At 33.9% G+C, this 11,713-nt stretch overlaps 1 protein-coding gene across 1 annotated transcript; it reads left to right on the forward strand.

Annotated features, from left to right (window-relative positions):
• Positions 1-769: 769 nt before the first annotated feature.
• On the forward strand, positions 770-2,147 carry LOC117126445 (inositol hexakisphosphate and diphosphoinositol-pentakisphosphate kinase VIP2). Its single transcript, XM_033274380.1, has 5 exons — positions 770-832; positions 965-1,007; positions 1,086-1,168; positions 1,264-1,326; positions 1,421-2,147. Exons 1-5 carry the CDS (start codon positions 785-787, stop codon positions 1,478-1,480), a joined length of 297 nt encoding a protein of 98 aa, XP_033130271.1. The 5' UTR covers positions 770-784; the 3' UTR covers positions 1,481-2,147.
• Positions 2,148-11,713: the final 9,566 nt, after the last annotated feature.

Genomic DNA, 11,713 nt, shown 5'->3' on the forward strand with positions numbered 1-11,713 from the left:
AATATGAGAAATAAATCGACTGTATATATATAGCAGACACCCAAGGTCTTAAAATACAAACATTCTCTTTTTATTCTTTAAAGTATAATTCACAAATCTCTCCTCTCATACTATTAAGGTATTACGACGATGCTGCTTGTGTGCTTGAGGTGCGAGAGGCCCCAGCTTTTCTGTTATCCATCTTTTATCAAAGCCTTGATTCATTTTATATATTTTTCGTCTTTTTGTAGACAAAACTAAAAAGTGCAGTCCAGTTGTAAGACTTATTAGATGCAACAAGAATGTTAGTTCCCTGTACAAGGTAGAACCCTGAACTCAACTCTTTATGTCTTGTCTCCAAAAATCATGTCTGGTCTATCTTTTCCATGTGTTGAATACTGGTAACGACAATATGATCTTCCTTTTTTTATATGTAGACCAGGTCGTGAGAGTGATAGTGATCCAGAAGACCTTGAACACGCTGAGAAGCTTCGCCAAATTAAAGAAGTTCTTAAAGAGGTTGTTTAGTACTTTTTCTTTTTTTTTGTTGAATATAGTCCGGGGAAAGTATTACATAGTATCATTTAGTAATACTATCTTATATCATTTTTTTGTTGAATATACTATCTTATAAGTAAGCTAGCATTATGCATTTTTTATTTAATTCGTGAGGTCATTTTCTCACAGCAGAGAACCTTTTGGAATGGCGCAGGGAGGAAATTTCTCATGGATATACAGGAAGGTTCAACTGAAGCCGCTGAAGTGGGATGGTGAAGGCAAAGAAGAAAGACCTGTAGAGGCCCTTATGATTCTTCAATACGGCGGTGTTCTAATTCACGCTGGTAGAAAACAGGTGTTTATATACTCTACCATTTAATTTGTCATTGTTATATATATATATATATATATATATATATATATATATATGTTTTCCAAATATGGAAGAATTGTTTAACTTATTGATGTTTGCTTCATCTACATGCAGGCAGAAGAGCTTGGTAGATTCATCCGATACAATATGTATCCAGGTAAGGCCCCCTGATCTGTTACTTTTATTTTGGAGTATTTCACCGATGAAATGGCCTTAAGATACATGCTTTTTTCAGGTGAAGGGACTGGTTTGCTTCGTCTCTATAGTACATACCGTCATGAGCTTAAAATTTACAGCTCTGACGAGGGACGTGTTCAGGTATGTACACCTTTTACATTGATACTACTGAAGATAATTAAGCATATGTGTTGGAAAAAAAATAATGTTTGAACTGGTTCGCATATGTTGACCAGATGTCTGCAGCTGCTTTTGCTAAAGGTCTGCTTGACTTAGAAGGACAGCTGACGCCAATCCTGGTTTTTCCTTCTTAATATTATATTGCTGGTGCTTAATTTGCAATGTCATCATGTGTTTACTGATAATGTCTTTTTATCTTTATCGCTTCTCAAGGTTTCTTTGGTTAGCAAGGACTCTTCCATGTTGGATGGTCTTGATACTACCAGCAATTAAATAGAAGCTGCCAAGATTTGTCCCATGACTTGAGTCATTTTTTGAAGTGTGTGTATCAGTCAATCCACAAGATTGATTTCATCATAATTGGACTATATATGCAGGCTAGATTGAATGAGATTGTAACGTCTGGCAAAAAAATGATCAATGAATTACTACTATTTGTTATTATCAATTCATAGTAGTATTTATCAAATTAAATACGCAAAAGACAAAACAAAAAGAGAGAGACATAACATAAAATAAGTTAGCATATTAAATTGCAAATAAGCCAAAATATTTCAAAGCACTCAAACAACCAAGAAAATTAATAATCGAACCAGCTACCTTTTTTTATTAGACCGGATATTAGTTCCACCAATAATCGTGGTCAACTTACCAACATGGTGCATATATGTCAAATGGACAAATCTGCGTTTAAGCAACCCAACCTGTAGGGGATTTATATTTTTTTTTGTGAATCTCGTGGACTGATCTAACGCAGATTGGGGTTCATAGGTGAAGTTTCAAGAAATCGTTATAATTTGATTGGTCGATTGTTTTTAATTTTTATTTATTTAGTTTAGATCTAAAAATTTAAGATAAGTCTAAAATCATTTAACATCACTTGCCATATAATCTAACGAATATTACAAAATAACAATTTATGGAAACTAATTCTCGAAATTATAGAAAGATAATAATTTTTATTTATTACTTTTAATATTTATAAACTATAAAATATAATGAACGAAATTTTATATAAGATAATTATAATAGTTTTATACTCTACTTGATGAATTGTGTTCGAATATAATTATATAATAACTATTTTAAATATTACAAAATCTAAAAATGTTTATTAATATTATTTTTAAATTATTTATCATTGTTTAAAGAAAAAATTTATCATAATTTTAAAATAATTTATAAAATGCTTACAAAAATGCAAGGCAAAGTTACAATTTCAAGAGTTAAGTCGAGATCTGGATTAAAAATCTTAATAACTGGTAAAAAAGGAAAGCCGCAGACAAAAGCATTGAATGTTGTCTACAAACAAGTTTTTCAGAATATTCCGTAGTCACGGTACGTAATTTTAATCTACTTTTTTTTTCAAATACAAAATTTAAAATATATAAACTGTAACAATTATTTATTTTTTTGTATTTGCCAGATGGGTTGTGATGAGTTAGGAGACCGATGACGATATGTCAATTTAATATTATTTCATGTTCAATAAAATTTAGAAATTGATAAATCTATCAAATAATGTTAACCCGTCAAATTATTTACAAATTTTATTTCATTTTTTGCAGGTTTCTAATTGAATTTGCTTTCTTTATTGAGAAATTTAGTTCATAATTTATATAATTTATGGATAATATTTTGATTTTTATTATATTTTCTTTTAATATGTCTACATAAATGTTTGTTTATTATTTATGGAAAAATAATATTATTCACCTAAAATAAAGAATCACGATACATATACAATACAATTCTAATTAATGATAATATAAAATATGTTAATTTCTAAAACTATATACTATTTATTCTATTTTTTGAATGAAAGTATCTTTTTAAACACACAAAATATTTTGTGACTTTGCAATTATACATACACACAATATTTGTCTCTTCATATTGACGTTACTGTGTTCCCTCTCGTCCATCTCAAATATTGACTACCAGCTTTTTTCCATGACTGATGAATTCTCCCAAAGACGGTGGTATTATGTTGTAAAATCTGTTACTTCTAAAAACTATATAATATTTATCTATATTTAAATTTTCTTATGTCCGCACAGGGTGCGGACCAGTCACCTAGTGAATTTTAAATCTACTGTTTCTTTAAAGAAGATCTACTTAATTATAATCGGCATCTTGCCTATAATTGTCACCAAAAGATATATTTTGAACTTATGTGGCTGCCAATAAAAATCAATTTTTTTATTCAAAAACAATTCATGTAACACTTGCAATATTACATATATTTTACTTTTATCCAATATATTAAAAGTTTCTTAATTTCCTGATATAAACAAATCACCGGAATATTTTTCATCTAAAATTTTTAAATTTATAGGAATTATCCGATATTTTTATCCAAACATTCAAATGTGATTTTACCCAAATTATTCGAAATTATCTCAAAAACAGGAAACAAACCAAAACCAAATTAAATCCAGAATTTATCGGATTTTTAACATTATTATCTGAACCAAACCGAAAACCAAAATAACCAAATTAAAACTGATCCAAATTGATAAATAACCAAAAAATACATATATCGTTTGAATCGAAAGACCAAAAGCTACAACTGAACTAGAACCAAACCAAAAGTCCAAAAACAAAAAACAAACAAACTGAATTCAAATGGAAAACCAAAGAGCCCACGCCTAAAAATATTAATGAGCTAACAGACGGGTTAATATATTTGTTAACAAAAAATAATTTCGCGCTTTTAAAGCGCGGATCAAATCTAATAAAATTATTAAACTTCGATATCAAACCAGCTGCCGAAAGGAGACTCATGCAACTTAACGAGCTGGATGAAATAAGACATTTAGCCTATGAAAGTTCAAAGATATATGCAGAAAAGACGAAAGCATATCACGATAAAAAGATCATCTCCAATCACTTTGAACCAAATGATCAAGTGTTGCTATATAACTCTCGGCTTATGCTTGTTCCCGAAAAACTCTGATCTTGTTGGTCAGGTCCTTTCACTGTTGTGGATGTCAAATCTTATGTAGCCATTACACTTATAAACGATAAAGAAGAAGAATTCACAGTTAATGGTCCTTGGGTAAAACACTATTGGGCTTAACCGCCAATTAGCAGGCCTTTGAACTTAAGCCTTCTTCCTGATAATTAGATAGATCAAACCTCGAGTCAATCTTAAGACTTAAAATAAGCGCTGAATTACCATCCAGTCCTGAACCTAATCTGTCATACTAGACAACTGGAAAAAGGCTACCGCTGAACTAGAAAGGTAGTGAGCATTATCAACTTACGCCTAAGGCTTAACTAGAAGCATCAATCGATACTGTCTTCTAACAATCGATCGATATTTGTGAAAGGTGTATCAATCGATATCCCTATAGGACCATCGATCGACACATTCTTGTGATCAATATACGACAGTTGATATCCAAGATATAGTTAGTTAACCAGTGAAACATTGCCATCGCTGATCACTGTGTATAAGGGGTTGAGCTCTAATATATCATGCATGCAACTGATAGGCATCTTTAGGATTATAATTTGAACACCTGAATAGAAACCTTGCATCTAATACCTTTCCAATAAGATACACCCCCAAATCATCTTGTTAATCGAGCAATAGATGTACTCAATTAGGATTGCTATTTACTTTAAAACCATAAAAAAAAACAAACACTTAGAATTAATAAATTACTAGATTTAATAGGTTCTCTAGCTCCTTGTGGATTCGATCCCTAAGTACTACAATTGAACCTCTTATTTGAGAGAGTAATTCACTCCTTAGGGTAATTTGAGCGGTATAATTACCCAATAAATAAGATTCACATTTTTCATCTGATTCATAATCAAATGAGCTCAAAAATTCATCACTATGAAGCTTTTGATTGCGTTTCTTATTTTTGTGGTCCAAACGACAATGCCAAAGAAAATTCTGATTCGTGTCGTTAGACTTGAATCTTTTGGTACTGATATTATAGACATCCACGCTTTGGTCTAGAATATAAAGTCCATTCTTTAATAGACCGCTACCATAAAAGATATCATCACGATCAAAAGAACAACAGTTTTTTTTGATCGAAAACTAAAATCCTTCCAAATCCAAACAAGGAATGAAAATAATATTCCTACTTACAGCAGATACATAGTAGCAATTCTTAAGTTCCAAAACCAAGTCTGAAGGTAAAGACAAGTGAAATGTTCCCACAGCTAATGCAGCAACCCTTGCTCCATTTCCCAAGCGTAGGTCCACTTGTCCTTTCTCCAAAATTCTATTGTTGCTTAGGCCATTCATATTCGTACAAATATGAGCACCACATCAGGTATCCAATACCCAAGAAGTAGAGCCAGAAGTAGTAACATTTACTTGTATAACATAAATACCCCTAGACGATGTTTCAAAAGTCTTTTTGTTTTTCAGATCTTCCAAGTAGGGTTTGAACTTAGGAGAAGGATCAAGCTGGCTAGGATTCGCAGTCCAGCTTAGCTTATCCTTTCCTTTAAAGCTTTACACTCTTGTTTGAGACCAATTCTCGGGTTTCGATACCATTGGAAGAAATTTTATCCATTCAATGTCTTTCTTAAGGGCATATCGCAAAGAAAGTGAGTTGTGTGGAGTTAAATTTTAATATGATGTATACGAATTAGAGAAATCTCAACAATTAAAAAAACTCATATTATATTCAAAACGTTTTCATCAAATTAATATAATAATCCAAGATCCAAATGTTCACTAGAACCAGAGTGAGCTTTGGCTCATCGCCAAAATGTTTAGCTATTTAGCCAAGCAACACTTTGCTAATTATATCCAATATAATTCTTGGTTGTCAGACGACATCTTATGTCTTATCCAACCTATATATCTAAGCCCAAAACCGTTTTGATAGCTTAGTCAAGTGAACCAATCTTACATTCATATGGTAACCATTACCATCTACATCACTCATGTAATTGCAAACACCTTGCTTTGGCAAGCCCATCTTACAATGAAATGAACCTTGATAGTTGATAAGAGTGGGTAGACATCAAAAGTACTTAAAATTAATTGAGGAACGAATTTTAATTCAATTTCAATTTATATTTAAAACTTATATCTAATATAAAATATTAATATAACTAATACATATATAATATGTATTTTAATTGAATTATAAATAATTTATTTATTTTAATCGAATAAAAAAAATATATTATTTATTGAATAATATTAGTTCTAATCCAATTAGAACGATAATAAGTTGATTTAACCAAATCAATATTTATTATATATACATGTATATAAATATCTAAATCCATATCAACACTTTGATATAATCGAGATAATCTAAATATATTTATTTACATAAACAATTGAGACATTACTATAACGCATATGTTAAAATGTAAATAATATATTTATAAAAGCAGCAACTACGAGACATGCAAGTTCAATTAAAGACAATACAACATGTGAAAACTAATCGATTACAATAATCATAATGTTCATGTTAAATAATATTATTCTGAACATAAACGTATTAGTTTTCAAGAACACCACAACCAAAAACATATATCTCCATATACGGGTTTGGATGTTCTTAATGTTGTAACTTACTATGTCGTATATCTACCTTAACCAAATTAGGGTTTTTTCTTAACATACGAGCATATCAATTTATTATCTATACCAAATTATAGATTTAACGAGATCTAATTTCAGTATTAAACAAGTAGGCTCTGATACTACTGTAGGAATTCATACCGGTCTATAACAATTTATAAAACTGCTTATGAATTCATTTTACCTAGAATCTTATGCCAATACTAAAATAAATCTAGATTTAGGATTTCAGATATACCAGGTTATTCGCAGCAGAAAGATGAGTAACCCAAATCGAGATTTCAAGCACTTCAAATATGGTGCCTCTACCGGTGTCCACACACACACAAACTGGATTGATACGGGATGCTAGTTCCGTTGAGATCAAATCTCAGAAAACTTGACAATCTCTTTTGTCTCTTAGGTTTCGTATTAGCCGGCCACATTTTTGTTACACGCAAAAACATTAGCCCCACGTCCTCTTATATACCTCACATTATAAACCTAATTAGGTTAATAATGGGCTTAACCCAAAGTCTTACTAAAGGGAGGAGTGGGCTTAACACACGTTCATTAACGTGTTTGACATGCAAACAAATATAATACTAATATCATAAATATGTATTATATATATTAAGCAGCAATAAATATAAAACCGTATCCAGTCTGCTTAGGTGTGTGACCCTATAGGATCATATAATATTAACAATGAATTCTAAATTAATAGATTATAAGTGGTTTCTAGCAAAATATTATAACCACCTAATATTATACGATTGTCGGAACCTCGACATTACAACTTCTACTAGAGTTAGTATAACAGATTTCAGGACATTCCCAACAATATCTCCTCTTTGTTCTCCTTTCGTACATCTGCAAACAAAGTTCACAAATGAATATAAGAATCGATCGACAGATTTGTGACGATATCGATCGACAATTCAGTAATAAAATCGATAGATGTAATTGAGTATCATCGATCGATATCTCCATCGTGAGAACCTGTAAAAACCCCTTTGCTGCAATTCGATTTGCATAGCATATACAATCAGTAGAATCGATCAGTAATCTGTATTCTATCATTCCATCAACACAAATCGATCGATATAGGCCCAAAAATTCTGGTTCTAGTTCATCTTTTATCTCAACCCTAACAAGAACAAAATTTTAGAAATTTCGTGTTCATACCATGTTGATTCGTGGGCTAAGTTATCAAAACAGATAGAGAGTTGAAATCGAGTGGATTGGGCGCAAGAATCGTCCGATTTGGGCGAGAAACGAGAGAGAAAAGGGGTGGAAGTTTGTTCGAAGGGTTTTTGGGTTTGTGTGAGTGTCGACTTAATGTCGCCTTAAATGAGCCGTGGTTTTTCATTTCCCCGTCGATCGATGAGGAGGTGTCTTCGTCGATCGACAGCCGTTATGTTTTCCGATAATTAGTTTTTCTTTTTGATAATTTAGTAATCTGTAGCTGAGGCTAATCCCTCTAACCTATTTGAACCCTGAATCTAACAAGTAAACCACTACAAGAAAACGTAAGTTTAACGAGGAGAATTAACGAGGAAAAACAATTCTCGTAAAAGTACGTTGATTTGGCGAGGAAAGTACGTGGAAAAAGAAGAGCATCGTTATTTCGTCGTAAGGTCACGGCAAAAGATTTTCGTCGTAAAGACGATGTAAATTGACGGGGCTTTTACGAGGAAACACTATTTCCTCGTAAATACGACGTAAACTTCACGAGTTCTTTACGACGAAATATTTTACGTGTACTTAACGAGGAAGCTTTGAATCCACCGACTTGGTAAGTGGCTCACGTTTTTTTTTTTGCCATCCAATTAATTTTCGTCGTAATTTCATTGGAAAATTACAACTACCAGATTCGAAATTTCCTATAAATATGGATGTTTGAACATCATTTTAAACACACCAACAACAAAAAACGTGAAAGAAAAAAAATGGCTGGCTCTGGGACTATTTACGAGTTACGGAATTGGATGTATATGCATAGAGATGCTAACGGGAGAGTGACGAAAGAATACCTTGCGGGGCTGGAGACATTTATGCATCAAGCAGATTCAACACCGCTCGCCCAAGAAAGTGGTAAGATGTTCTGTCCTTGTCGGAAATGCAACAATTCGAAATTGGCAAACCGTGAAAATGTTTGGAAGCATTTAATAAATAGAGGTTTCACGCCAAATTACTATATCTGGTTTCAACATGAGGAAGGTTTTAATTATGATCAGAATGAAGCTAGTAGTAGTAATAGCAATTTTCAGGAAGAACCGGTTAATCATCATTTGCATAATGAACAGAGTTACCATCAGGAGGAGATGGTAGATTATGATAGGGTTCATGATATGGTAGCTGATGCATTTGTAACTCATGATGAAGATGAAGAACCTAATATAGATGCAAAAAAGTTTTACGGAATGTTAAACGCGGCGAATCAACCACTTTACAGTGGTTGTAGAGAAGGTCTCTCTAAATTATCGTTGGCTGCTAGAATGATGAATATTAAAACTGATCACAATCTACCTAAAAGTTGCATGAACGAATGGGCGGACTTGTTTAAAGAGTATTTGCCGGAAGACAATGTGTCTGCTGATTCTGATTATGAGATTCAAAAATTAGTTTATAGTCTTGGGTTGCCTTCGGAGATGATAGATGTTTGCATCGACAACTGCATGATCTATTGGGGAGATGATGAGAAGCTAGAAGAATGTCGATTCTGCAAGAAGCCACGATTCAAGCCGCAAGGACGGGGACGTAATAGGGTACCGTACCAAAGGATGTGGTACCTACCAATTACAGACAGATTGAAAAGATTGTATCAATCAGAGCAGACTGCTGAAAAGATGAGATGGCATGCCGAGCATACTCAGATGGATGGTGAGATGACTCATCCATCAGATGCAAGACCCTGGAAACATTTCAACAAAGTACATCCGGATTTCGCTAGCAATAGCCGGAATGTGTATCTCGGATTATGCACAGATGGATTTAGTTCGTTCGGAATGTCAAGGAGACAATATTCATTGTGGCCAGTCTTTCTTACGCCATACAACCTGCCACCGGAGATGTGCATGCAACGGGAGTTGCTATTCTTGACCATATTGATACCTGGGCCGAACCATCCAAAAAGGTCCCTGGATGTTTTCTTACAACCACTGATAAAAGAGTTGAAGGATTTGTGGTCAAGAGGGGTGAGGACGTACGACTGTTCAACGAAGACGAATTTTACGATGCGAGCTATGCTTTTGTGGACCATAAGTGACTTTCCTGCCTATGGGATGTTGTCTGGATGGACTACACATGGGAGATTAGCTTGTCCATATTGTAATGGAACGACAGATGCGTTTCAACTGAAGAATGGTAGGAAGACAAGTTGGTTTGATTGTCATCGTCGATTTCTTCCCATTGGCCATCCTTACCGAAGAAACAAGAATTTGTTTAGGCACAAAAGGGTTGTGAGAGACACTCCTCCACCATATCTAACTGGAGAACAAATTGAAGCGCAAATCGACTACTACGGAGCTAACGAAACAGTTCGTTGGGGTGGTAATTCGCATGTCCCTCGTAATATGCATGATTCTTACGGTGTTTATCACAACTGGCACAAGAAGAGTATATTTTGGGAGTTGCCATATTGGAAGGATCTTCTTCTGCGCCACAACCTCGATGTGATGCATATAGAGAAGAATTTCTTTGAGAACATCATGAATACAATATTGAATGTCCCAGGGAAGACAAAAGACAACATAAAATCGAGGTTGGACTTGCCGGATATTTGCTCAAGAAGCGAGTTACATATTAAAAGCAATGGACAAGTTCCCGTTCTGATATTCAGACTGTCTTCAGAAAAAAAGTCGGTGTTGTTCAACTGGGTGGCATCAGAAGTGAAGTTCCCTGATGGGTATGTTTCAAATCTCTCTAGATGTGTTGAAAATGGTCAAAAGTTCTCCGGGATGAAGAGTCATGATTGTCATGTCTTTATGCAACGACTACTGCCCTTTGCATTTGCGGAGCTACTTCCAACAAACGTACATGAAGCACCTGCAGGTTCGTAGTGTATTATATCACAATAATTTTATGACGGTCTAGTTTGCAAAATAATATTTGACCAACAATGTGTTTAATTGTTTTTGGAATATAAAAGGCATTGGAGCATTTTTCAGGGATCTGAGCACACGCACTCTTAAAGAAGAAGTTGTGGAACAGCTTCAGGAGAAAATTCCCATCTTATTGTGCAACTTGGAGAAGATATTTCCTCCTGGATTTTTTGACGTCATGGAGCATCTAGCTGTCCACCTCCCATATGAAGCATTGCTTCGTGGACCTGTACATTACGGATGGATGTATCAGTATGAGCGAGCCATGAAATATTTGAAGGGAAAAACAAAGAACCTCGCCAAAGTTGAAGGTTCTATAATTGGTGGAAGTTTGACGGAAGAAGTTTCTCACTTCACATCGTACTACTTTGCATCAAAAGTACGTACCCGGAGAAGAGCTCCAAGAAGATATGATGATGGTGGGGTTGCGCCAACAAATGCAGTTGCTGGTGTTCCAGACATCTTTAGCCAGATTGGACGACTCGGTGGGAAGTCTAAAGAGGTTTGGTGGTTGAGTGAACAAGACGCTCATAGTGCACACACCTATATTCTACTCAATTGCGAGGATCCATTGATGTGTTATTTTGAAAGGTAACATATATGGACACTTTAAAACATATATAATTAATTATATAATTGCAAGAGATTCGTTCCTATGAAATGTGATTAATTTTACAGCCTAGTTGTTTCTCAAGTCGAAGAAACATTTCCTGGTATATCCACAAGTGACGTAGACAAAATGAAAGATCAACACTTCATTAAGTGGTTGCGGAATCAGGTATTATAACTCAAACTATTTTTTCATACATGATCTGTATTTTAATGTTCTCTTTATTTTTGCAGGTT

This window comes from Brassica rapa, chromosome A01 (genome assembly GCF_000309985.2).
Source record: "Brassica rapa cultivar Chiifu-401-42 chromosome A01, CAAS_Brap_v3.01, whole genome shotgun sequence".
Lineage (NCBI taxonomy): Eukaryota > Viridiplantae > Streptophyta > Magnoliopsida > Brassicales > Brassicaceae > Brassica > Brassica rapa.

Bases quoted from the DNA above. Each gene is read 5' to 3' on its own strand.
- LOC117126445 (XM_033274380.1), top strand. From the start codon at position 785: ATGATTCTTCAATACGGCGGTGTTCTAATTCACGCTGGTAGAAAACAG. The intron at 1,008-1,085 runs GTAAGGCCCCCT...TGCTTTTTTCAG, and splicing joins CCGATACAATATGTATCCAG to GTGAAGGGACTGGTTTGCTT. The intron at 1,169-1,263 runs GTATGTACACCT...TATGTTGACCAG, and splicing joins CTGACGAGGGACGTGTTCAG to ATGTCTGCAGCTGCTTTTGC.